At 43.2% G+C, this 27,968-nt stretch overlaps 1 protein-coding gene across 2 annotated transcripts; it reads left to right on the top strand.

Annotated features, from left to right (window-relative positions):
* Positions 1–372: 372 nt before the first annotated feature.
* Positions 373–27,316, top strand: SMYD2 (SET and MYND domain containing 2). Of its 2 annotated transcripts, XR_001465675.3 has the most exons (13): positions 373–635; positions 2,923–2,986; positions 9,201–9,311; positions 10,879–10,939; positions 13,412–13,536; positions 16,888–16,955; positions 18,199–18,301; positions 20,568–20,678; positions 22,422–22,542; positions 23,304–23,478; positions 24,818–24,926; positions 26,916–27,076; positions 27,192–27,316. XR_001465675.3 is itself a non-coding variant. In NM_001277571.2 (12 exons), exons 1-12 carry the CDS (start codon positions 454–456, stop codon positions 26,994–26,996), a joined length of 1,311 nt encoding a protein of 436 aa, NP_001264500.1. In that variant the 5' UTR covers positions 373–453; the 3' UTR covers positions 26,997–27,316. The 2 variants fall into 2 exon arrangements, 1 of the variants encoding a protein (NP_001264500.1); NM_001277571.2 differs by having other exon boundaries at positions 26,916–27,316.
* The last annotated feature ends 652 nt before the right edge of the window (positions 27,317–27,968 follow it).

Below are 27,968 nucleotides of genomic sequence, written 5' to 3'. Positions count from 1 at the left end.
TCCTAATCAGTGTGGGCACAGGGGGGAACGCAGACAGGACCTGGCGCACACCGCGCCCTACTTAGGAAGAAGCCTCGTGCGATACGAGCAGCAGCTGCCCGTGGCTTTGCGTCTGCAGCCTTCGTTTTTCGCAGCCCCACTGTCGCTCTAGATAGGGGCCGCGGCCCGGGCTGCGTTACCCATTTCTCATGGGCACTCCCTGCTCGTGCGGCTGAGTGGACGCGACCCCCTTCCCGCCACCGGCACGCAGCGGAGCTCCAGCCCGGCTCTCCCAGCGCCCAGCCCGGCAGCTCCTCCGCAGCTTGAGGGCGGCTTCCCGGGTGCCCCACCCGGCGCCAATCCCCCGCCGGCCGGAGGAGGCGCTCCCCTGGCGCCCGCTGCCGGTATTAGGCGGGCCGGGCCCTGTCGGCGAACCCGGGGTCCTGCCGGCGTAGCCCCTTCGCCTGCAGAGGGATGCGCTCGGAGGCGGTGCCGCAGCCTGGCGGCCTGGAGAGGTTCGCCAGTCCCGGCAAGGGCCGGGGCCTGCGGGCTCTGAGGCGCTACGCCGTGGGAGAGCTGCTCTTCAGCTGCCCGGCCTACACCGCCGTGCTGACCGTCAGCGAGCGCGGCAGCCACTGCGACGGCTGCTTCGCCAGGTAGGGCTGCGAGCCGGGCCGGGGAGCGGGGCCTGGGAGCCGGGGGGCCGGTTGTGTCGGGGCCCGCGTCCGGTCCGGCAGCGGGGCTGCGCGGTGGGCGTGGGCCCCGCGAGCGGCGGCTGCGGAAGGAGCCCCGCGGGCAGCGTTGCATCGGGAAACCTGCCCACCCCGTGCGTTCGCTGGCTCTAGTGCTGCGGGGGAGGTTGCGGCGTGGAATTGGGTTCCCTCGCTTGAGAGCCGGAGAAATTGAGGGGGAAAAGGCACGGCTGTTCGTCGCGCTCTTGCAGTCACTTAGATGCGCGCGTGGCTTCCTGCGAGAGGTTTAATTGCATCCTTGTCGGTTTGTAGCGCTGAAGCATTCACCCGTTTTCATGAGGTTGTGACGGGGGAGGAGGGGCCTGTGGTTGCCAGACCACTGCGTTGCGTTTCCGTGGTGCACATGGCCTGCCTGGGTACTTCTTCTTCAACCGAAGCCTTGGTCTTCCTGTGTTGTTAGGGAGGCTGAGTGCAGGCGGTGTGAGCAGGGCTCCTTCCACAGGGAGCTTCCAGAGCCGCAGACCTCGTGCCTGGCATCCCGTGGCTCCACGCTCTGGCAGTTGCAGAATCACAGAGTCGTAGGAACTGGAAGGGACCTGTGTGGGTCATTGAGTCCAACCCCCCTGCCGTGTGCCAGCTGCCCTCCTGCCTCTCTGCGAGGCTGCTAAGGCACTTTAGAGTTATTATTAGAAAGTTATCATCCCTTGAGTTTTGTGTGCTTTGTTTTTCTTTGTGGGCTTTCTTTTTTTTTTTTTTTTTTTTTTTTTTTTCTTGTTCCTAACCATAAATTGGCTTTTGTTGAAGAACGTGACTGTCTGTCACACCCAGATTTCCCTCTGTATGGGATCACAAAACCATAGGGGTTGGGAGGGGCATCTGGAGATCATCCAGTTCGACCCCCCTGCCAAAACAAGCTCCCCAGAGTAGGTTACACAAGAAGGCATCCAGGCGGGTCTTGAATATCTCCAGAGAAGGAGACTCCACAGCCTCTCTGGGATACTTTCCATTCTCTGTTGTCATCAAGTAATATTGTAGTGATAATAGTGACCTAAAAATATTTGGGTGTCTCTCATAGAATAACTTCTAACTATCAGCAGGGACAGCCTATTTAAATACTGCTTATTCGCCACGCTGCCTTCTCCTATGGAGTTCTGGGGCTGCACAGTGATCAGAGGAAATACACTGAGTGTAGTGCCGTAGTAGTTACAATACAGCAGACCAAAAGCTATTTCACATGAGAGTGATGGGGTTCCACTAGGAGGAAAAAAATCTCACTGAAACAAAATCTCACTAGAAGCAAAACTAGTACATACTACAACAAAGGGCTTGACTTGGAACTATATTTGGTTAAACTGCAGTGTTAGGAAGGTTGTGGGTAAGGTCTTGGTAAGAGAAATGTGTGCCATCATAAAAACGAGACTAGAAAGACATTTGCATCTGATGATATTTGTTACTTTAAATATGCAGCTGTACTCGAGGGGCATGCTGTCAGCAAGCAGAATACTGTTGGTAGCCTGACACACTCGTGTTTCACCGTCAGCTTTGCAGGAATGATCAGGGGATGTTGAGACCCTCAAGGCCTTATGGACCCCCCAGTTTGAGAGACCTCTGTGAAATGCCCTTCGCTGTTGTGTTCTGTGAGGATACAGAGCTATCCAGCAGATGCTGGACAGTGGGACAGAAAGAGGCTGTGTGGTGACAGGCGGTGAAAGAGTATTTAGTAATTTAACATATTTTCTCGTGTTGCGAGGTGATTCCTCACAAAACAATGACTGTGCTTTCTGAAGCAGGCAGAGAAGCAATGGAACTGGAAGAGCAGAAGCAAAAGGCTGGTAATGGTGAGCAGGTATATAGAGCAACAGGGAAGTTCTGAAAGCAAGAAGTTAGCTATCAGCATGCAGCTTGTAATGCCAAAAAATGAAATCGTCTGTCAAGCAGCATAGAATAAAACATTCCCAAACCCTGTAATTTAGGACAACAGAGTGCTTTTGCATAATAACGGTTGTTAAGAAAAACTTCCTTTTGAAACTCTAAACAAATCAGAATAGCATCTGCCATCTGAAGTCGGGGTTCGAGCTGTAGTTACAGTGTTCTGAAGAAATGTGAAATACTGTACAACGCTCTTCTCAGATGAGCTGTGGGGTTACTAGATTAGCTCCCAGTAAGAGATTCATACCTGTTAGTGATAAAGGGTACATTTGTATTTCACTGAGCTTTATGGAATAGAATAACTGTCTGTTTTCTTTTAAAGGAAAGAAGGACTGTCCAAGTGTGGAAGATGCAAGCAGGCCTTTTACTGCAATGTGGAATGTCAGGTACGGTAATGCAGTATGTGTGGGGAGATGCTCACATCCATGTATTGTTTGTTATTGATAGCCTCTAATTTTGACTGTGGTTAGTAGTAGCCCAGTCAATTTCAGCATCCCACAGATGCTGACCATGGAATCGTGCATTGAACAATTACAGGATTTGGACATGGTCTGCATGAGTCTTTCAAGATCAGTAGCTCCAGGGCTTGGTACCACTGAGACTTTGATTAGAGCTGCCTGTCAGCCCACTAATTATGTCTGTGTTACTTCTTTTTTAGAGCACAAACCAGATAAATTAACATTATCTCACTAAACTATTAGGAGAGTTTGTGTCTAAGGGAAAAGTTAAATCATTAAAAAACTATTTTAATGGCTTTTCTTGCTTTTCTTTTTTTATTCTTTATATACTATTGTTCTTTTAAGGCCTCCCAGAATAGGATATCAACAAGTCTACAACAAAGTAGAGCAGTATGAAGGCACCCAAAACATTTGCATGCAGTTTTAATTACAGTTTTCATCTCAGTATCAGAATAGGCATTTAAAAAATAAAAACAAATCCCAAATCTGATATCTAGGGTGCTTTTATTTCAAGCACGTGTCTTACTCTCCCACTGGGCTAGTGACAGACTTTAGCCTGTCCTCCTCTAGATCCTCTGTCCTCTTTCTGTTGCTTCCACTGGCTTCCATCTTTCCTACAGTGTGTTAGAGAATTGTGGGTGAGTTGCATGGCTTTTTGGCTTTGCGGTTGAACTCAAAATGCTTAAAAGATGTGATTTTTCAATGACGTTTGCAATAGTTCAGAGAATATTGAGAGACTGACAGCATTTGCACTGGGAAGAAATAAAATGCTGTATAAGCATCTTTAAAAGCCTTGAGAGAAGTCTGGAAGAGTTTTAATGACAGTCTGGTGGAAACCCATGATTCATTCATGAGAAATGCTTATTTGGAAGAAGTGCTTCCACGTGTCATTATTTCTTTAGTAAGCCCTTAACTACATGAGGAAAGGATATACCTGAACAAAGCAATTTATTGGCTGTTTAGCACTTTCTATCTGAGATTCTGAGTTTCTTCTCTTTACAAACCATATAACTGTCATTGCAAGGCTTACTGAAGTTGGAAATCTACCAGTTTGTGCCAGGAAAAACAGCGAGTTGATAACCAAGGTGGGTGGAAGTGGTAGGACTTAGTTCTGCTGGTTTGCAGTCCTTTGCTTTTACCTCCAAACCCCTCCTTCAGTCCTTCCCTCTGCATCCTTACTTCTGTTTTGCAGCTTTGACAAGTTTACACAGTAAGAGCAAGGAGGCTTTTTTTCTCTCTCTCACCTGGATAGTCTTGTCCATGTTTTGCTTTCTCAGCTTTCTTTTTCTTTGTGGTCAGAATACCATTTTTATAGTAGGACATCTTCCAGGGAGATAAAACTGAACTGAAACTGGGTATCCTTAAAACTACAGGACAAGATGCTGAGCTGAAGTCTGTCTGATAAGTTAATGAATTAAAAGCTTTTCTGTCTGTTGGTGTATAGTATGATGCTTCAGATACAAAGACATCTGATGATGTTATGATGTCTAGACAGTAGTATGATGAGCAGAAGTACTAGCACTTCACTCTTACTGATGATCCACCTCTGGCTTTCCATGCCTTTGGCAATATGACGTTATCTACTATGTTTGGAGCACTTCTATATCAGTCTTAGGAAATTTATGAGTGTTGCTGAGACTGAATTCTTGGACATTCTTTCAAAGTTACTTTCAAGCATAATATTGTCTAGAAACCAATGTCCCTGACTGTATATGATGCACAGTCTATACTATATCTTCATCCCTGTCTTGTTCAAAGGCACTTCTCAGCAGTTCAACAACTTTTTTTTTTTTTCTGTCAGAATAACATGGATCTTGAAAGCAAAGTTACTGACATTGCATGGATTTCCTTGGAAGCATCTTTTGGACTGTTCTGTTAAGCCATATAGCAGCCTTGCTTTGAGGTTCTTAAAATGCTTTCCAAGCATTTAATGGATGAAGCATCTGATCATTCTCTGTGGCATTTCTGTTGTTGGAAATAGGGTGTAGATGCACAAGTATGCATTAACTTGCTGAAGATCTTACAAATGGTAACAGGTTACATCTCCTGCCATATGGCAGGTGATTGATGTATAGGCCAAGCCCTGCGTGTAAGTATAATGCCTTTGCCCTGACCACCAGGGAAAGGTAGTGCTGAGGTGTGAGTGGCAGACAAAGTTTTGCACTGCTGTAGTGGCTAATTTTTTTAGGGCTCACTCCGTATGTTCTCACACTGGGCCTGCTACAGTTCCCATATGTGTCTGTCAATTTATTTGGTCTTGCTTTCCTTTCCCAGCCCCTAATCCAGTTCCCCTCTTAAAAGGGTTTGAGAGTTGCAGCTGATTCGTACCAATTCTGCTCTTTGCTGTTGGCTCCTCGAAGCACAGGCCTGTTATTATAGTAGTGGCTTTCAGACCCCATCTGCAGCTGTTCAGGTCTTGACTTCTTAAATTATAATAATTTTAGTCAAACAGCAGGAGACCTGTGCTTATCTTTTCTCTTCAGAAATTAGCTGCTGAAACACTCTAAAGGGAAATGTTTTAAGGGGGTTATGTGGGTGCAATTGTGGAACCAGTGAACTTGAACCAGCTACTGGAGCTCCTCTTTCTGTTACTACACAGAGCTATTATTTATCCCAGAGTGGAGATCAGCTAGTCAAAGTGCAGAAAGAGATGTTTTTGTCAGGACTTTCCATATTTGAAATATATTTTATGCAAAATATTTAGGGGTTATTCTTGACGTCTCGTGTTAAAGAGTGTTGTAGTTGGTATTTCTAGAGTAAGGGAAACATATTTTTAGTTGTAGATCTGGGGTTAGCATCAGGCTAACTTGATCAAGATGTGTTTTAAATGGGACCTTTCAGAAATTGTCCAATCTTCTTTGCTTCTAAGCTGTAGAAGAAATAGGGTATTCTTGCTGTAACAGTTCTGTGCAAGAGGAATCTGATGCTGCAAGACCCTGTTTAAGCCTGCCTTTGGGAAGAGTCTGTTCCCCTACCCAAAAACCTTCTGTGTGATCTCTTTGATGAATGTCTCCTCTGAACCTTTTGACATTATCCCACCGAAGTCCAATCCCCTCTCTGGCTCAGCATTCAGTGAACTATAGTAGGGAAGGATGTGAAGGATGTGTGAAGTTCTTGCTTTTGCTGCTTGATGAAGGGCTGTGTCTGAGAACCTGACTGGATAATGCCAGGCATCAGGAGAAGCTTCACTGAAGTTCAGTAAGGGACTTGAATAATATTTGAGCGTAACTGGGACAGAAAAAAAGGGCTTATCCCTTTCACTGGTTTGTCAAGCATTTCTTTCTACTGTTTGTGTTTTGTTTTGACCAAGTGAAATATAGCAAAGTTTACATCCTACAAAGAAATCCTATGTTTGGAAGAAAGGAAGTTTGCATGTGGTTAGTGGGTGTGGTGGTGGAATTGTGGTTGGAGTTGACGATCTTAATGGTCTTTTCCAACCTTAATGATTCTATGATTCCAAGTGCCCGGATGCTATTTTGGGTTTGAGTCTTATTCTGGGTACGAGGTGTACTTTTTTTAATGCTGAGCTATATGTCAGTGTCCTGGACAGTGAAATCATTTTGAAGGACTTGATGGAGAAGACCATTTCCATGCTTTGATATGAAAAGCACGAGCTTTAAAGAACTTCCCTTCCAAAAATGTCACACACTCCTAAATGAAGGGAAAAATACTGTGAATGTAAGGAAAATAGGAAGAAAATATTAATGTAACATCAGGGATTCGGCTAGAACAATGCTACCTGTTATAATTCAGACTGCTTAGAAAAAAAGCATGGAGAAGAATGCAAAATACAGTCCTGCTGAGATCGCAGGGGAAACTGCTGTCCCAGTGTTTCCATCCCCGATATTACTCAGTCGTCAGTGCTCTCTCTTCTTGTAGCGTTTCAGGCTTTTATCTCATTTCACACTATTCAGCCATATCTTGTCCCTTTAACCTCCCTACTAGTTCATATAACCCAGTATGATTCTGCCTGGGGAAAGATTTTAATTAGCAATGTGTAAAGAGTGAAGAGAACAAATGGATTTTTAAAAACACTGCTTTGAGACACGCACGTGATTTTGCATTTGATTTTGTTTTATCAGGTAATCTCTCTTGTTTATTTACCCAGTGTGTATGAATGCTGCCAGACAAAACTTTAGGCTCTGTTTCTTTGCTTCTTGCATCCCAGAAGCAAGTCTGAAGCATGAGTGTGCAAGAAAAGAAGAGGTGAGAGATGAGGTCTCAACTTTGTACATCTTCTTAGTATTAGTCTTTGTTTGGGAATCCACTGGGTATCAGGAATTTTCCAGAGAGAGATCTTGGGGCACACGTAGGAAGTAAGCCTCTAGGGAGGATGCACTTCATAGTGTGACAGCTGTAGGACAGTTGAGAGTGTAATTTCACATGACATGATTACGGTGTAATATCCTATTTTAGTTTGCCTGGTCTGCATGGCCATGTCCTCTTAGAACAGCCACACTTGAGCTTATTTCAGGCAGCCTGCATGCTGTTATTGGTTTGCTGCTTTTTTAGAGGTGGGAAATATATTAAGATATGAAGGACATTGTAGCTGACCTTGTGAGGGGTTGAATCCTCTTTCAGTGTTGTATGGCTTGAAGTTCTACGTGAGGCTGGGGCAGGCATTTACCTTCTTGTCCTAATACAATGAATTCTGAAAGCTACACAGATGCATGGCAATTAAATTACACATTTCAGTGGAAGAATGTTTTGGTGGACCAACTCTGGAATTAGAGGTATCAGCTTTTGCTTTGATCTACATGTATCTTCATGTATGTGGGACAGCCAAGGCAGGATACACTGCTCTGCACTTTTCGGTTTATCATATGTGACTTCTGGCTATTACTTCCCCAAATAAATTAATCTTCCTGTAGTTCTGCTGCTCGCACGTGAGTGTTTTAGATAAGGTAGGATGCCTCAGACAGCCCTTAATATTTGTATTTAGGCAGCTGAGTGAAATCCAGGCTTTCTTCTGCTCCTACCACTCAGCCTCTCTGATGGGCTATTGATTTGTTTTTATTTTTTATTTTTTCTGAATGAGTAAGTGAGCTAACACATGGTCTCTGATGCTGTGCACGTCACAGTGAAGGGGGATTGCAAGTTTACTGGAGGCTGCAAGAAGCTTTCAAAGTTTTCACTTTCAATCAATTCTATGTTTGTTGTGGTTTCTTTCTTCAGCTGCTGTTTTCCACCAGTTTAAATCTAGTCTGAAACCACAAATGGGTGCTCCCTATGCAGGCAGAGGACTACAGGGCTGTTCTAACACACTACAAGTGTGTCTGGGGGGAGATACATAAATAAATAATTGTGCACTGCATGAATATAGAAGTAAGAATATTTCCATACCTGATCAAAGAAATGAAATGTGATGTAGTTTGGGAACAGCCCACGCCAGGCTCTGTATGCCATTGCAGAGTGTTAATCTGATTCTGTGTTTATCTTTGAAAGTTTCTGTTGCTTTGGAGGAGCCTGCAGACTGCAAAAATCCGATAGCTTGTGCCATCCCTCCCAAGTTTTGTTGTATGTTGAGCTAGGGGTATGCTGTATGTTCTTCACTAAGATGTATTTTGTCTTTATTAGTGTGTTTTTGTTGCCTAGCTGTAGTCTTATCCTACAACATTTAAGGAAAAAATCTGATGATTCTATTCTGCAAGCCTGGTTCTGACCTTACATATACTCATTCTTCGTGATTGTGAATCCATTGACTTCAGACACATTACTCCTGATTACAGCAGGGTCATGTCATAATGAGGGGCCAAGGTATTAAATGGAAATGAACCCAATAAAGCCATCAAGCTTAGACCTACTCTGTCCTCACGTGCTTGATCTGAACAATAAGAACTGGTGGTTTATAAATCATGTTGTCTGTTTGCTTCTTCACCATTTAGTTCTTTTTTTTCCATTGAATAAATGAAGATGTTCTGACCTTAACTTATCCCTTGTGAATTTGTTTGGAAAAAGCAGGATAGCTGCAGCCCTCCAATGTGACTCAAGCTTTTGTTTGGAATTAGTGAGCGTCATCTTAATTTTTTAAAGGAAACACATTTCACTTGACCTCTAGGATCTGCCGGGACTTGTTGTATCCTCATTTTCATCAATTTATCTTCACTGCTAATTTAAAAAAAATATTTTTCTACATTTGCAGAAGGAAGACTGGCCAATGCATAAGCTGGAGTGCGCTGCCATGTGCGCTTTTGGGCAGAACTGGAATCCCTCGGAGACAGTGAGGCTAACGGCGAGGATCCTTGCCAAACAGGTGAGCAGAAAACTGGACTTGGGAGGTTTGTTCCTACTCTGTGTGCCAGGGAGGACAGGAAAGCGAAAATTGACCTACGGTAACTGTCCCAGCAAAGCGCAGGCATACTGGCTTCCTGTGAACAGATAGGTGTAATATAGAGTATGGACAGCTGAATGAATGGATCATCAAACCTCTGTAGTAGTGTCAGCACCATCGTGGTAGTCTAGGTGAAGACTTAGGGGAAGACAGTAGAATTATAGTGAGTCTTTAAGCTGTCCAGCTGTAGTGGTGACCCAGATAGTGTTGAATGGAGTCTGGAGAAGTTCACCAATAAGACTCACAATGTACACAGTGTTTCAGAGTCCGTTCTGGTAGATTTGAACTCTTGGTTACATGTGTGGGCTAGCACCATGCCTGTGCTATTGTTAGAGGAAGAAAGAATGAGACCTGATATATGCAGTTAAATTCTGAGGAATGCTTCTAGTGTCAATCTGCCTGCAGGCACTGACATCTTCGTGAAGCTGTTGCCTGCTGTACTGTTTTTCAGCTATAACTGTGTTGCACTGCCCAGTGCATTTGTGAGTCGAGCACCTCTGGGGTACTCACATATTGATGTTTATGATTACTGGAGTGAGCTGGTGAAAAACAGAGATTGAAAGAATCTTGATCTTTGGTGAAAAAGAATGTCAGTAGTAAGGATGTAAGATTGCAATGTCAATCACATTTCAGAGTTCCTTACCATACGGAAACTGAGGACAACACGTGCTAATGAAGGTGGGAAAAGTTATTACACTGTGTATATTTGCAGAGCTCTAAACTCAAATCATCTTTGAAGCATATTTGTGTGATTGAGGTGTGCTTATGTGGCAAGGGCAACCTGGATACTGTATGGAGCGAGGATTTTGGAGGCCTGCTGAGAAGGTAGCTGCTATACTTGCTGTGTGTGTGAATGTATGTGTGTGTGACTTAATTAAAGTACGGTTTGGTGGTGATCCACAAACAAAATCGGATGTTTAATGACAAAAAGTCATTGGAATAAATTTGTGCTTTTATTGCTTTCAAGGAGGGGGGAGAACCCTCCATGTCATATAAAAGCTAAATATGCAAACCATGGTCCCTGAACCTCAGCTGCTGGGCCACCTGCAAAGCCATATTTAATGGCCAAGATTACAAAGAAGTGGCCTTAGGCCAACAATGGAGCATTGCTTTTGAACTCTGTCAACAGTCAGTTTATTCACTTTCCTCAAAGCGAAGCCTGTCTCCTGCCCGCTTGCTATTGTTAGCAGCTTTCTGGGTGTCTAGAACAAAGCAAATGACATATTTAAAATACCGTTCGGTTTATGTATATAAATTTGATAAGAGTTAATCTTTGGCTGCCTAATTTGGTGCAGAGAAAATATTTCCGTGGCTTAACTAAGCACAGTCAATTTAACTCACTGCTGTTTGACTTTTATGAATTTCGTATGCATGGATTTGTTTGATTTACAGGTAAGAGTTCCCAGCTTATAAAAGCATAGACAAAACAGCCTGCTTAGAAACACTAAAATATTTTCTTCTTGTTGCTTTTTTCCCCCCTTATTGCTAGAAAATTCACCCTGAAAGAACACAGTCAGAGAAGCTGCTTGCTGTAAAAGAATTTGAATCACGTAAGTAAAAAACGGGCAGTTGTTTGCATTTGCTTTACTCCGTGCTCCCTTCCATCGACAGTTTTTGGAGCATCTGACTTTTCTTTTTTTCCTTTTGAAGAAGGAATAAACAATGAGAACTGTGGTTCCTCGCATTTTGAAAGTCTAGTGCTATTATTGCTTTCTTTTTTCTTTCTTTCTTTTTTTTTCCAGTTGCTTATGGGGTTGTGAAACAAGGGTAAAATCCTAGACAGAATTAGTGATGTAGTATACATCCATCTCATGGCTTTTCTGGTACTCTGGTGCCTTTTGAGAATTGTAATGTTGTAAAATTAAAATAGCTAGTATTCGTTACCAGGAGGCATAAAATCAGAGGCAGCACAGTTGCTTGATGGTGACAGTGACTAAGGGGCTAATTGCAGAACCCTCTGGACTGTGCTTCACTATCTGTCACTGCCAGTCAAATCTGACATGTTATATGTGATTGTGTTGAAATTCCATGTCCTAAATGCTCCGAAATAATCCAAGGAAGGAGATGAGGCAATGGCTTGCGTTTAACTGCAAGGCTACTCTTTACATCCTGTGAGGCAGAGTTAGAAATTGAGCAACTAGGGGACTAATATCTGTCCTGGCGTTTCCACTGGTCTGTCATTTCCTTTCTTGGTGCTGGAGGCTATATACGAGGAGACAATAGGTTTCTATATTCACATTTCTCACTGATAGTTTCCAAAACCCTTTAGAAAATGCTGAATAAATGCAGCCACTGCTAGAAGTTGAGGTAGCAAGGTAACCAAAACCAGCAGAATTAGGATTTAATTTGCTTCCTGGCTGAAAGCTATCACAGCTCTTTGGAGAGCTGGGGAAGTAAAGGGGAAAAATGCCAGCGTTTGGCTTTTTGTAAGGCGAGGCTAGTTTTTGGAGGTAGGTTACTAAGTTTGAGGTCAAGGAAGATGGGTAAGTGCTGAAACAATTTCTTCATATTCTTCCAATTGCAGTGTGTGTTCAATAATCTATTAATCTGGGAGCTGAAAGGTGGATGTTTTTTTTCCAGTTGCAATGTCTCCCTGGTACTTTAGGAGCCCTTATTTTGTTTCTTGTCTTCGTAGTAAGATTCCCTCTCATTATTTCTGCCTTGTTGGTTCTCCTCTTACCACACCTTCATCATGCTCAGCAGTAGCCTTGCTCTTTGTAACAACTTACACAGGAGAGGAAAAGGTTCCTGGTTTTCAGCTCAAAGTTGAAAATCTATTTCTGGCTTGTCCTAATAATCATCGAATTATTGCATTTCATTTCTCCCAGTATTTTTATGACTCTCCTCTCATTCACATCTGCTCTGACAAATGCTTCTTCCATTGTTCTGTGGCCTTTTTCAGAATGTTTTTCTCTACTGTTATTTTGGAGAGGGGAAACCGATGAGTTGCTGTCACTTTTAGAACAGGAAAGAGCAGATGGCACTGCTACAGTGAGAAGGAGGAAAAACTTTGCAGAATTCTGCTTCTGAGGCTGAAAGGACCTAAGGGAGGGAAAGAACCAAGAGTATAGTGTCGGTGATCTGGCTCAGTCTGTGTGGATCAGGCACCCAAAGGTCTTGTGGGCCACAGCTCTGGCTACAGCTTGTCAAGGGCCTGGGGGTAAATCTCTGAGCAAAGCCTGAAGGGAGTACAGTTGGCAGGTGAGACCAGGATGCTTCAACTGATGTTCCTGCCATCTCTTGTCATCCTCATGTACCAGCAGATGAAATGCACCTCTGTGAATTGCCCTGTAGCCCCCAGAGGTGTGGATGTTCCCAGGCACTGCTGCGTGCCAAAGCAGGTCCCTGCAGTAGGTCAAAGTGTTTTGCCTTCCCAGGCACCCTTATATTATTCTCTAACTGCAAAGGGAGCCCTGGTGACTAGCCCCACTGTTAACATCAGACTTTGTGAAGTCACTGTCACACATGGATTCAAGTAGTTAGGGCCTGAGAGCAGTGATAGGTAGCATTCCTTATCTGACTGGTTCATACTGATGAAGATTAGGTCTGTATGAGGGACTTAGACTCTGAAAGGCATATTTTAAGAAATGTGTTATCTAAAAGGATTTTGTACCACAGTAGACAGAACCAGGTAGCTCGTAAGGTCATCTTAAACAGCTGAGGACAGTTAGCTACAGTAGATACACTTCTAGAGAGATGGCTTGTCTGCTTGCTAGATCTAACAAATGCCTATTAAACAGTGTAACCCTTCTCCCAACAAAGATAATGTTTTGTCCAATTACCACTTAATATAAAGATGTTTAGAAAGTGATTTTTTAATCCTGCATGTTCTTGGAGTAGAAGTGTGGCCTTGACAGAAGAAGCATCATCTTTATGGAAGAACAGAGGCTTCTTGTGCTACTTCCAAGTAGCTGTTCCATGAGGGGTTTCTGTTTAAGTCCAGGCTTGTTTGACTTAAGCCTAACTGAAGTTCACTGGGGAGTGTTCCTGTTACTGAAATGGAATGTATTCTTTGTCCACAGACCTTGACAAACTAGACAATGAAAAGAGAGAGCTGATTCAGAACGACATTGCTGCTCTTCATCACTTTTATTCAAAGCACATGGAGTACCCTGACAATGCTGCTCTTGTAGTTCTCTTTGCACAAGTAAGTTGGCTAGAATGTAGTCTGCTTAGGTGGATGGTGTTGTAGGAGGAGTTCAGTCTTTGTGAAAGAGATAAATCTTACTGGTGATGGAAGTGATAGCTCTTTGCTTATCTTGGGGAGAGCTGAGTGTGCTTGATGGCAAAGATGCACTTCCTTGGCCAGAAGTGGCTGGATACGCTCCATTTCAGTAGTGAGGGAGAGATTCTTATCTTCACATTTTTCATGAGGCGCTTCTCAAACACTGAAGAAAATGGGAAATAGCCTATAACAGACCCTGTCCAAGTTAGGCTTTGCGCCAGGCATTCTGCAACTGTTGGTGGACATACAAAGAAAGCTACTTGCCTTCGAAGGATCTCAACAGCAGAGAATAGGAAAGAGCAGCCTGAAATTGTATCTGACCTATGCCTTTTAAATGCAGTCAATTAGTTTTGTCATCTGGAGAGATGAAGGCAAGGCAGGATGTCTTGTTAGTGAACTTCTAAAATACGTCACCTCTCTTCTCTCACCTGATTTTCATACACATTAGATGTGTTGTAGCGGGTGAAATAATGCAGAAATGGAATGCTGAAAGAACCCTTATCTTTTTTTTCTTCTTTCTTTTCTTGTACTTCAAAAAAAGCTAGTTTTAAACTTCTGAGTAAAACGTTTTATTTTGAGCTATGGATAGGTGTTGACTGCTGCAGTGAAAGGTGAAATGGCACCACCCTCTTCATATGGCCAGTTATGTAGCAATAAGGAGACACTGTTACTGTTAGCTTAATACAGGCACTGTTAACGTTGTAGAGCAATGATTCTTCAATGGGTTTGGCATCTGTTCTTCGTTCAGTTATTCCAAACTATATGTTTCCCTTCAATAAGAAGTTTTTCTGTTTTAAAGACTTGACAATTTGTTTGTTGGAGGGATTCTTTAAAGAAATCTGTACATCCAGTTTCTTGCATTGTTTCTGTATAGTTTTACTGGAATGCAGCTAGAATCCCCTAAAGATTAAGTTATTTTGTATTAAATGAGTTTTTCTTCACGTTCCATCCTGGACCACCAGGTCCTGGTACTTCAGTTGCCTACTGTGATCTGCTGACTCCTAGAATTGGTATTCTATCCAATCTTCCCTCTGGGTACCTAATGTCACCTTTAGGTGTCAAATGAGTCCATCTTGATGATAAGACAGTTCCAGAAAGGTGTTTTATGGGATACAACTTTTTGAGGTTTTAGCTCCATTATGTATCTTACTGGAAAAATTGGAGGTCGGTCTATATTTGATACATACAAACACATTTTCTAATGATTAGTTAACCTGACCTAAAAGCAGTAGTGTGAATATGGTGCTGTTCTTTTGTTTTGTTTTAATAGTTTCCCTGGCCTCGTATTTTTACTTTTCTTCTCCATTTATTTTTTCTCCCTGTAGCTCAGGGCAGCTGTTTGGCACCAGGATACCTTGGACTTCATGCTCAGTGCTTTTTGCGGCTTGGTCTGCTGTTGCTCCTTACCAACAAAGATAAGGCATAATTATCTTTCAGAGTGGAGCAAAGATTTTTGTCCAAAGCATCCTAGTCCTTCAACACTCTCTTCCCAGCTGTTGGTATTGTTCTACTCTCTTTTGTCCCTCTGGAACATAACCCTTGAGACTACCACTCTTCCTCCTCGGTCTCATCTCATCGTATTCTTCAGTTTCTCTCTTCTTTCAAGTTCTGGTGTCCCATCCCTACCTGTGCCTTAGTTCGTGCCTTTTCTGTTCCACCATTGGGAACAACCTTGGTGTCTCCTTTTCTTGCTCAAGTCTCTTTACTCCCTCCATGTTTCCTTTTTTAGTCATGCATTCCTCTGGGGAAAATAGTGCTATCTCATCCCTTCTATTTGCTCCTCGTGTGTCATTTGTGGTATGATGCATTCAAGCAGTGGGTTGTCTCTGGCTTAGTGCAGGGGAGTTGATGATAACTCACAACATATTTTTAAATATTTTCCTGTGATTCAGATCCATCAAGCTGTTCTCTATGTCAGCCTTTGTAGCCTTATGTTCTTACTTGCTGTTGATACAGTCTTTCTCTTCTATTGTTTTTGTATTCAGCAATTACATTTTGGTTTTGGTTCAGGTATGCTCATATGTTGGCTAGTGCTCATCTTAGGAGACAGGGACTCTTTGGATGCTAACTTGTCTAAAAAGAGAAATAAAGAACAAATAAAGGTACCAAAAATACTGGTAAGTGAATCAGAGATGCAGGACACTTAGCTGTGAACTCATCCTGAACAATTCACAACTGAGGGGTGGCTTTGGAAACCATTTGTGCATTTCTAAGATCCAGTCCAAACTGCATTCCAGCCTGTGGGGAAGTAGTGTTTGTTGTCACCTCCTGCCCTTCCAGAGCACGTACTTGTGCTGCACTTGATTGAATGCTCTTGTGCCCATTATAGCTTCAGCTGGGCTTCATTATGTGACCGTTGTTCTTTTAGTGTTCTTCTGACACTTCTGTGAGGATTTTAAGGATTTTAGGGGGAGAGGCTGGTGAGTGTGGCTAAAGTTCTCTGGGCAGGCTTGTATGTGGCTTGCAGTAAAAATGGAATAAAGTACTCGTTTGAGATACATCTAGGTCACTTAAGTCAGACAGAGTTGAAAGTCTGGAAACATTCTTTTAAGCTTAGTGAGAATAAAACAGGAGAAGGTTTTAAAACCTGTTTGAACCTATGAGAAAGATATATGAATAAGCTTTTTATTCTCTGATTAAATTAGTATTATGCTTCCTCACACGTTCTGTTCTTTTTCTGTCCCCTTCTATGTCTATATGAGGTTCCAGTCTATCTCACACCCTGTGTTCTTCCTATCTGCTTCAGCTGTAGCTCATATATGCAGCCTTTGACCAGATGACATCCTCATTGTGCCAGATCTCAGTAACACATGCTCCTTCAAAGCTCTGCAGTGCCCCAGCCGGGCTGGGTTTGCTGCTGCTCATGTCTGCGTTGTTCCTTGCACATGTAGTTCCACTTCAGCCCGTTGCTGGCAATGCCCAAATGAGATCTCCTTGCCCTGTCGTTGTTACACACAACGTTTGCAATGGTCTGCTTTGTTGGACACTCTTTGTGGTGCTTTTTTCCAGCCTCGTTTCTCTTGATTGGCATTTCAAGGTGTAATCCCTTAGATGTGTCCTGAGCAGGCACAGGTATTGGACTGACAGTTCTTTGTAATCCTGCACATTCCTTTGGAGATGGATTTGTCCTTACTTCACTTTTTGACATGTCATGTAGTTTCTCCATGAATACTGGTGAGAAAATTGTAAGCAAACTGCTGCTGTTAACTTTTAAGTATGAGAATGTGATGTAAGTTGACCAGAATCTGAGTTAGTCTCTCTTTTTTTTCTTAGGTTAACTGCAATGGTTTCACAATTGAAGATGAAGAACTCTCTCATTTGGGATCAGCCATATTTCCTGAGTAGGTTGAGTTTAATATTTACAAAAAATAACAATAAAAACAACTTCTTTAAAAACAAACAAAGGTTCTTACGTGTGTTTAGAAGTAGACCTGCATTGAAAGAAATTAAATCAAAGAGTTAGTATTAATTTGTCATGTTTAAAATATGTTAACTAATAAGATCTGCCGGTGATTTGCAGCAGTTCTGCTTATAAATCTAGTAAACTTGGTAACACTGGAATCTGTTTTGAAGTCCTATAGCTCTGGGTGTGAGCTTTACACAGGTTGGTAGGAGACAGACTTACTTGGCTAGCAGGTTCTGGACAGGGACGTCAAGTAATGATTAAAGCAAAATGAAAAGGCTTGTAAGTGACTTGCTTTATCCACAGGTTTCTGCATTGCCTGGGTATAATGCTTCACCTGATGTTAGCAAAAAACCATCCCTTCTACCTTTGTTCCTTTGCAAACCATCAATCTCTTTCATAACTTCTTTCAGCTTCCTCAGATGTTTTAAAAACTGCCATGCTTTATGTTGCTACAACAGTGGGGAAAAAATATGTACAACCTCCTCAGCTTTACAAACAAGCTGCAGATGTTAGTCATTAGCTGCAGTTTGTGGACTGGGAGGTACAGCTCTCTGTGAGGCTGCGAAACTTTTTTCCCTTTAAGCCTGCACTTCCCATTCTGCCTCTGTTCTTTGCAAACTCCACACTGCAAGTGCTATCAGCTCTGCTTATACCAACTTCCCTGTGAGGCGTGGATTAGTAGTAATTATGTCAAAGCAATTTCAAATGTCCTGGTGCCCATTTAGAGAAGGGCTTAATTTGCTGTACACGGGTCCTTGCTTCAGGAAGGCTGGACTGTGTATTTCTTATCCCTGGAGGCCGTGAAATCTCGGCCAGGAATGGGGTCATGGTGGGAAGAGAATATGAAACCAGGATCATTTGGAATCGAGTGCAACACCGTCCTTCATTTGTAAATGCTCAGCATCTGAGCCACTAAGAAAAGACATGTCTGGCTATAAGAAGATTTTAAAATTGCAGCTATTCATTAAAATGCCCATTCTCCATATTGATGGGATAAATAACAGCACAACAGATTTTCCCCAGGTTGCCTTCGTATTAAGCCTCACTAAGAACAGCTTGCAGAGGGAGACTGACTCGGTCCTTTCAGGCTTGTTTGTTTTATGAGGTGTTGCTTAACTTAACAAAAGCCTGTTGCTTTTGGTGGGGAGGGAAAAAAGTTCACTTTTCTGCTTTTACAGTGTTGCACTGATGAACCATAGCTGTTGCCCAAATGTGATTGTAACTTACAAAGGGACGCTGGCTGAAGTCAGAGCTGTGAAAGAGATTGAGCCTGGAGAAGAGGTAGGTGCACTGTGTTCGAATGTACTACAGCACTGTGTACGCAAGCCCTAAAACAGAATCCATCCCACTTTTCAGTCTTTGTTCCAATTAGATGAGAGTTTAATAATAAAAGGGGAAGGATCTCTTGTTTCTCAGAGAGCCTGAGATGTAGTGTTAGAAAAGTTGGGGTGGCACTGGAGGACTGAATTGATCCTAGAGGCAGCATCCTATTTTGTGTTAAAACAAGGGGTGGGCACCTGCATCAGTCACTGCACATCTGCCGGCCTCTGTCTCAATTTATCCATCTGTAAGAGGAGGCTTAGTTTGCTGATGTTTGGCTGGTGCTTTGAAATTCCAAGATCAAAGGCAATTATTACTGCTGTAATAGTTCCCAGTATAATAGTAATGGAAGTGAAGCCAGAATAAACAAGGTAAATGGGAACAGATAAGTCCTCTAACTTCTGTTTCAATCCCACGTGTTGTGGATGCTCTGTTCAGTCGTATCACTCAGCAGAGTTGAACTGTGTAATCACAAAAGAACTAGAATATGTTGTTAGTTGGAGCAAAGCTGAACAGTGATGGATAAATTAAGGCCCTGGTAAACTTCTCAGTCAAATAACGAACTTGGCAGCAATCTATCAGCAGCAGAACTTACTTTTACTTCAATAAAATCAAAATTCAACGTGTATATTAGGTAGACTTGGGGAAGTTGTTCATGTATCTACATGGGATGAAAATACTCTGGGGATGGAGTTTGCATGGAGATTTGTTGTGGGTCATTTGCTAACGTTAATTTAGCCTTCAAGGTTAATGCTGATCAAAAGAAGTTCAGATGTGATTTTGACAACTCCAGCTCATTTCTGATGTATGTAATAGTAATTTTGGAGAAAGAGATGGGGTGGTTTTCCTGGATTGCAGCTGTTCACCATTGTGAACCGAGCTTCAGTTGCTGGGACGGGGGTAACTCAGGTGAGCAACTTCTCAGGGTGCTCTTTATTATGATCTCACTGCGGTGTTGGCAGTTGCTACAGATGCACTGTGGTAATGGACAGAGAGTAATCTCAGTTTTGCAATTTTCCCATGGAGTCTCAGGCATTTTCAGCATTTTTGGAGAGCAATTAGAGGGGGAAGTAAGGAGTATTCTACCTCGCTGACATCTTTTGGTTAAACTGTGTTTTCAAAGCTGCATCGGTTCTATAGAATCTCATTGCTTTTGTGCAGTCTCTCTGCTGACAATCAAGAATTTTATGGAAGCAGATCAGTGCTTTTCCTTGGGCTCAGTGCAGTCTTATGGCCTGTGTCTCCACCTTCAGGTTCAATATAGGCATTGCATCAGAAGTTTAAGTGGTTGCTGTAAATGCTGTTCCTGCGTTTTGCGTGCTTGGAAGGGAGGAGAGGAGTGCGGGAGAAGCTGTGAGATCACAGACAAAGATGGGGAGCATATGTAACATCAAATTACACGTGCGTTTTACTTTGGAATAGCTGAAAATGAGGAAATGAAACTAAAAGCCTTTCTTGGTCTGCAAAGTTATCAACTGCGCTGCCTATGGCGTATTTCTTGAGGGAGACATCATTTAAAAGACAACACTAAAGGTAGTTGAGTGGGTTCTTTTCTGGTGAGCACTGGAATAAAGAAAAGCTTGAGAACAGTGCATGCAAAAGGCTTCTAAAATGATCAAAAGCAGGTTTTCTTTTCTTTAAATGTTGCCACTGAAGTAAATCTGATGTTCATCCTCCTAGAACTGGAGCACTGGGCCTTCGTTTGAGAGATCTAAAGGTCTTCTCCTAAGTTTCTAAAGCTGCCAGTGGCTGCTGTTGCCCCAGTTTTACTCAGTTTTCAGAAGGGAAAATTTGAGACCCCAGCCTCCAAAAAACCAGGCCGCTGTAATTTATTGCAGGCTGGATACCTGAAATCATTATTTTACTTCTGAAAAGTCGGCATCTCTTTGTAGTGTTGACAGCAGTCTGAGATTTATGGTGTTATAGTTTCCTTATCCACACCTGAATCTTCCTCTCCTGGATGTAAGCCAGGGTGATATGTGAGGGAAATTCCATACTGAATAGGAAAGGAAACACTTCTTCGTCAGTTTGTGCTCACAAATGACAACTCCTGATGCTTCCGAAGAGGTTTGGAATGTGAGGGAAGAGGCAGTTGATAGGGCTGCAGGGATTCACAAATGGGGTCGGTGTGTAGTTGTCATACTAAGTATCATTTCCACAGAACTGGTAGCGATAAATACATGCATTTGTACTGCTTTTCATTGACTATTGTGTTTTTACTGCCTAGGTTTTTACCAGCTATATTGACCTGTTGTATCCCACAGAAGACAGAAATGACAGGTTAAGAGACTCCTATTTCTTCACTTGTGATTGCAGGGAGTGCACTATGAAGGAGAAGGTAATAATGGGATTAAATTGGCATGAAATGATTCTGACTGTCAGGGCACTTACCCGGCTCCCTAGATGTGATACTCTATCCAGTTTAATTACATTTTCGGAAGTAGGGTAATAGAGAGAGGGCTTGGTTTTTGCTTTTCTGTCCATAGGACTTTCTTATACTCATTCTTTCCTGATGTTTCAACTATGACGCATCACAAAATTTCCAGGTGGATGCTCATTAAAAGTTGAGCTACAAAGTGAAGACAAAAACTTTGTTAAAAGTATATAATTATACTGTGTCTATACTACCTGGCCAAAAGAATGTAGATCAGAACTGAGTTTTGTAACTGTGTGTTTTCTGACTCGGTGAGCCTTGGTTGGAGCAATTTTGGGGTCCTGTTCTGGCACAGAGTCCTGCCATAGTCCCTGGTTAGGACATCTCTGTCAATACTATGTGTGTGATTTTGCTGGATTATCTGGAGGCCCGGCAGAATTTGTGAAATGGGATTTCCTGCAAATGGCATTCTTGTCACTGACAGGACAATGTTGGGTCACAGGCCAGATTTACCTTCATTAGACATCACTTGGTGCCTTTCAAAGGACAAAGGCAAATGTGCAGACAGTGTTCCTTAGAACAAGGTGTTAGTTACTTTGAACAAAAGCATTTATCATGGGAAGGAAAGGCAGCTAAACTCAGCAGACACCAAAACAGCTGTCCCTGTCCTGCCAACCAGTTGATTGTCCTTCAGTGGAGGTCCTAGGAGAACTAAGCTTCTTGCAGCAATCTGACATTCTAGTCAAGATAGGTCTGACCAGCATAATTCATGATCCTTAAGTTCTAGGTCATTTCCTCTCCGCATTTTCTCAGAAGTGTCCATTAAAGAGCTGCTACCCAAAGTGACCAGGCAGCCATCTCCTTCCCCCTAAATAGTGTATTTTGTAACTATTTTCCAGACACTACTCAGTATTCTCATTTGAGGCCATTCAGTTGACACCGAAGTTTTCTTCCCAGTTACCTCAATCATTTTGCCACTGAGTTAATAGTAGCCAGGATTTCATTGTGATTTCCAGTAACTTGCTGCTCATGGAATCACCTGTCACTCAGCCTCCTTCACTCCTGGGAAGATTTCTCTATAGCCCTCTTAGCTGACAGGTCATCATGAAGGTTAGAAGAAATCTAGCAACAATGTGAGGCTTAAACAGTAAAAAGACTGTCTCCAGATTGCAGCTGACTCTTCATGAAGTAATAAGTTAGTAAGATAAGAGTAAATGGAGCTGTCTAGCAGAAAGCCAGTATATAACAACAAAATGTGTGGAAATACAGTTTCGTTTGCAATTATGAAGGCTACTTTTCTCATTTAAGTCATGCCATTTTCCACTGAGCTATCACATGGTGGAAGGCCTAAGGTATTTGGGCTTTTCTAGCCTTAAAGCTAAATATATTTTAATCCCTAATCTCTCAAAAGCAGTGAAATTTTCTACGTAAAGCTGCTTTCATCACAAAATCGAAAAGCTTTTGGATCTTTCAAAAGAAGGGACCTCGTGTAAGTGGAGGATGGCAAATGAACTGGGAGGCAGAGGATTCTAGGATTCCCGGCCAAGGTTTTAGAGAAAATTGCAGGTGCACATTCTACTCTTGTTTCTACATTCTTGGACAAGCTTAAGTCCCCACCTGTGTCTTTTATTAATTTTGTGCAGCAGATGCACCTTCTTTTGTAGGGCTTGGAACCTGCATTCATGACATGCATTGTGTTTCCTTCAGGATAAAGAGAAACTGAAAATCCGCAAGCTGAATGATCCTCCATCAGCAGAGGCGGTACGAGACATGATCAAATATGCCAGGAACGTGATAGAGGAATTCAGAAGAGCCAAACACTACAAATATATCCTTTGTCTTGCCTTGTCTCCACTGGCTCGGTCTGCGACCTAAAGCTTTCCTTCTGACTTGCTTCAGAAGTACCTGAAGGAGAAGTACTATGACCTCTAGAAGTTAAACGTACCTCTGTCCTTGTTATGGCTGGAGAATTCTCCCTGGAGACAACGGGTAGTTTGGCATTGCAGGTGTGGGGCTGTGGGACTCTGTTGGTTCCTGTGCAGTTGTCAGTTTCTAACAGCAGGCCATGCGCTGTCTGCACAGAACAAGCCAGAGCCTGGAATGAACACAGGGGTGTGTTTTGTAGCATGAAGTAATGTTGCCTGGTTTTGAGGAACTGCGTGTGATGCTGCAGCTATTGCTTGTGGTCATGGGCCTACCTGTCCTGACTGTTGTGATGGGACAAAAATGAAAGACGTGTTGGGCCAGAAGCAGACCTGATTGAGTAACCACTGCACAGGGAATCTCACTGCTCCTTCATCTGACTGACAGATCACTGGAGCAGCAGTGGCTCAGGAAAGCATCTTTCTTTGTTGCTTTTTAAATCTGAAGGTTACATTTGTAGAAAATCTGAGTATGAGGGGGAATAGTCTTACGAGCAGTGCCGCTGAGCATGGAATACCTCACAAAGTAGCACAGAAGCATTGATGTCCTTTGAGAGAAAGACTTCTCAGAGCCATTCTGAACAAGGTCAGGGCATTTTTTTCTTCAACGTTATCGGGTAGCTGTCTGATCAGAAACTCTGTATTGGGTTCCTTGACTTCTGCATACCTCCCAGTGAATTACTGGAGATCTGTGAGCTCAGCCTGGATAAGATGGGTGCAGTGTTTGAAGACAGCAACGTCTACATGTTACATATGATGTACCAGGCCATGGGTGTCTGTCTCTACGTGCAGGACTGGGAAGGTGCACTGCGTTACGGGCAAAAAATTATCAGACCATACAGGTAAATATGAGATTTTTTTGTTTCCTTAATGCTCTAATTCAGTAATCTGAATAACTAAGACAAGTTTGGACAGAGATCGCTTCTCTCAGTATTTAATGTATGAACGCACTACCTGTGACATCACTGCTTGAAACAGAGTGCTTAAATTCAGCAGTTTGTTCCTATCAGAATGTGGCGTGCAGCACATAGCTTCAGCCTGAAGTTCGTGCTTTGAGTTTCAGAATAAGTTTATCCCACTATGGGTACTGTGCTAATTCTGGTTGTTTCTGTTTTCAGTGTTCTCCTAATACTTCACTAAAGCAGAGCTTTAGAGTGTGCCTGCAGTCCATTTTTATGTAAGGTCATGGAGGCAAAGCTGGCTGTTAGTGCCAGCCTCCCACCCCCTCCCAGTTCCTTCTTTCAGCAGCAGCTGCAGGAGCAGGGCCGGGCCCAGGGCTGGCGCTGAGCAGCAGAGGGAGCTGGAGCTGAGCTCAGAGGTTGTGCAGTGCCCCATGGCCCTGTTCTCCACACCACCCTAGAGCTGCAGGCATGGGAGGGTGTGCAGACTGCAGCCCTATGTGGAGCAAGGAAGCACATTAACCTCTGTAGGAAACAACTGATATTTTCCCCAATACATGCTTTGTATTTTTACAGCCGTGGTCTTATTCTCTAGAGTCAGCCAGTTACACGCTGCATGTGATCCTGCCATGGGTCTCCCAAGCAGATTCTCATCTTTGAGCTGTGACTCTCCTGCCAGCTGGGGGGAGCACAAGTGGAGCTCTCCCTTTGGAGCACATGCCAACATCAAGTCACAGATCGCTTGGCAGCAAGCAGTGATACAGGGAATGAGCCAGTGCTTTCTCCCTGGGGACTCTGTACTATTTATCTTCCCTGAGACTTGCCCGGCTCTTCTGGCTCCAAGCCTGGCATTCCAGGTCAGCTCTGCTGAACTGGGCTCTGTCAGCTCAGTGAGAAGCAAGTGCGGGGCTGATAAGTCTTGCCTACGCTGTTGAGGGACCCCTGCTTTCCATTAAAGACTGACCATTATGGGATCAGCAGAGTTATTTCTGCTGAGGGTGAAAAATGGTAACAGTGCAGTCATTTTCTGTAGCTGGCGAGATGAAAACCAGTGACAGAAAGTCACTGCCATCTGACAGCTGTTCAGAGGCATATGGTAGCTTCAGTTCAGTTCCCAACTGACAGGCAGCGCCATCCTAGAAAAACCTGGCACTGACTCTTGGCAGTCACAGCAGAGGGGCTGAGCAGTGAATGGGCAGGGGCAGGAGAGGCAGAGCAGGGGGCAGGGAGAAGCTCCGGGTCTGCCACGTTTGATAAAGTCTATTTTCTTTCTCCTTTGCAGTAAGCACTATCCCTCCTACTCGCTGAATGTTGCCTCCATGTGGCTGAAATTAGGGAGACTGTACATGGCACTGGAGAACAGACCAGCTGGAGATAAAGCCCTGAAGAAGGTATTTCCTGCTTTCTTCATTAATAATACCAATTTAGGCACAGAGTCATTGAAACGTGACATCCTTCTGTTTGTAAGCCTGGCTTGGTAGAAAAGGCAGCATTGGTTACAGGAGTTTTGGCTCAGTGGCACTCTGGGTCCGTTCCTACTAAAAGGAGCCTTATCTTTTCACACTGGACTTCCACTGTTACACGTCTTCACTGAGCTAGCGCTGTGCTGAGTGCAATTGGAGCAGCACTTCAGCTTCTCCTTACTTGCAGGGTAAGGACAGAAAAAAACGCTCAGTTCTTAGGAAAGGCACACAGTGCTTCATTGACGCCTGGGATTTCTATATCCAAGTTAAACTAGGCATGCTTTTGGTGGTTATTTGTTCTGGAACCAATTGATTTTTAAATAGCTGAAGGGAATTCAATGCATATGGTAATGCTCAAATTGGCAAATCCAGCATTTGATTTTATATTTTTCTTCACCCCTTTTTATAAGTCTGTTCCTTGTTCTTTCAGCTTTTATTCCTTTATTTTTTTACTGCTGTGTTGCATGCTTCTTGACTTTCTTCCCCTATTGTTGTTGGACAGAAGTTTATTTTCGTTTCCTAAGTATCAGTGACTACTGCAGCACATAATGGCTCAGTGTGGAATGCCAGGGATTTTTTTGTTGTTGTTCTTTTACATTTTCGGATGCTGGCAATTTTTTAGCCAGCAAATCTGTACAGCCATGGTGAAGGATGGTGCAGGGAGATGCGCTCTCAACTGTAACCATCACCTGATTCAAACTTAGTGTAGGTTTTTCTTCACTGCGGTGCTTCAGCTTTGACTAAAACTGGGATTGGTGCCACTGCGAACACAGGCTGGGGAGCGGGGGAGCTGTAGGGTAGGGTGGTTGGCATAGTTAGCTTCCTAACACAAACATTTTCTAATGACTCATTTCCAAAAGCTGCCTGCAGGAACTGCCCGAAGTTATTCCAGCCCCTGAGGTTTCGAATTCAGTGGAAAAACAAAACCATTGTTCTCTGTCACTTTGCAGAAGCTCATCCAGAAGGCTGTCGCTTCTTTGGGGGCAGGAGGGGGACGGAGTCATTTCTCACTGCTGCTGAGATAGAGCCTAAGGCTCCTGTTGCATCAACTGAACTAATAGAAGAGGATAATTCCAAAGAACTTCCTGAGGGGAAAATGACTAAATGCTATCACTGTTAGGGTGCTGCAGTTCTTTGCTTCATCTTAACACTGTGGTCTTTAAATATTCTCAGATGCTCCAAATTTACTTCTTTCAGTCCTGTCTGCTGCTGCGTCGTCTTACACACGTCTGGGGCCCTGCTGTCCTTTTCCCAAGTGGAAATCTTCCTCCTGTAACCCACTCTGGAGTGCAGTGTGGATATTGGCAGGAGGTTGCAGGGTATTGGGTTTGGCTGTCCAAAACGTTCAATCGTAGGAACAGAGGCCGTCTGTAGGTGAAGTGGCAGGGAGTCTGGCACAGCAGAGCCTCAAGATGAAGAGGTCTGGTTTTCACTTCAACAGCTGCTTCCTTCCTAAAGCATTGGTGGCCCTGGAACCAGGGAAGGGTTTACAGAATCAGGTCCGAAATACCCTTTATAAACTTGTGCACTAGCCCTGCTTGTGGCTCTGGCAGCTGAAGGATGAATTGGTAGGAACAGAGCTTCCATCTGATACTGGTTAAGTACACTGCCAGAATATTACCCACCCCACATGCAGTTTTCTGTCCTGGAGCTGGTTGCATTCAAAGTAGTTTTGTCAGGAATATAATTCTGAAAGGTGCTTTGGGATCCTGTAAGATGAAAGAAGTATTCTATGAATGTAAAAACCTTTATTACTTAGTTTTGAATTTCATTTTATTTCCTACTGGGTTTGTGACTACAAGAGGACAAAATGTAGCTAGAGGTGTCAGACTGCTTCAAACCTCCAAAGAGAGTATTTATAGCCTGGTGTTATATATGAACCAATTGTGTGAATATTTTTTTTTCCCCTTTTCATAGGCAATTGCCATCATGGAAGTAGCACACGGGAAAGATCATCCATACATTTCAGAGATCAAAAAGGAATTAGAGGACCACTGAGCCTTTGAATCTACGCAATCCTTCAAACCTTTATTTAAAAAGCCTTGTTATGGAAACCTTCAGGAGCGCTTTGAAAAGCGGTAGAGTATGAACACAGTTCTGTCCTATAATTGGAATGACAAACACACTTAGGGTTTGCAAAATGTTTCTAGCCTCCACAAATCTACAATTGCCTTTTTTTGTTGTTTTTTGAAGGAAACAGCCATGATTACTTAGAGGATATGCCTCGTGACTGCTTGTGCAAATATGGCCAATTTTTCTTTAAAGATTTTAACGTGCATCTTATTAGTGTAAAATAAAGTGGTCTTGACTTCTCTTGATTCCCTTTGTACACTTCCATGACTGCAAATAGCTTGACGCTTTCTCCTAAGTGGTTTCATTTAATTTGTCTAATTAACGAGCAAAACCGATATGGCTTTTATTGTCGTTGTGGCTTAGTATCCAATTGCTCTTTTCACAAATCATTTTTGCTTGCAGTGACTTAGCTGAGAGAAAGGAGAAAAAGGGCCAATGAGTTCTGTGCATAGGAAAGCCACCACCTTTCCCTCAGCAGTTCAGCTGCAGGTCCATCACTGCTCCTAGCAGGTAGGAATTTGTCACTGTAAGTACCTGGAGCTCAGCATGCGATGCACAGAGCCTGCTGGCACCTGTCTCAGAGCTCAAAAGCGTTGCACAAGACACGAACAGTGCAACTTCTGGTTTTTCAATCCCCTCTATAAGTTAAGATAAACTTATAACAGTGGGTTAAAGCTATTCAAGTAGTCTGTTAGCTGTTACCCTTAGTGGAGGGACAAAACCCATTTCTGGGGAAATAATCCAGAGGAAATCTGCTTTCCTTACACATCTGTACCAGCTGCCTATTTCTAGCCTAACTTAACCTTGTCATGCAAACCCCTTGTGCAGAGAAATAGCACCTTCAGAACCTGGACTTCTCATCTCTGACGTGAACAGAGCCTGGGCTATACCTCAACA

The sequence above is a fragment of the Gallus gallus genome, chromosome 3 (assembly GCF_016699485.2).
Source record: "Gallus gallus isolate bGalGal1 chromosome 3, bGalGal1.mat.broiler.GRCg7b, whole genome shotgun sequence".
Taxonomy (NCBI): Eukaryota; Metazoa; Chordata; class Aves; order Galliformes; family Phasianidae; genus Gallus; species Gallus gallus.
This window is presented reverse-complemented; position numbering and strand designations above follow the sequence as displayed.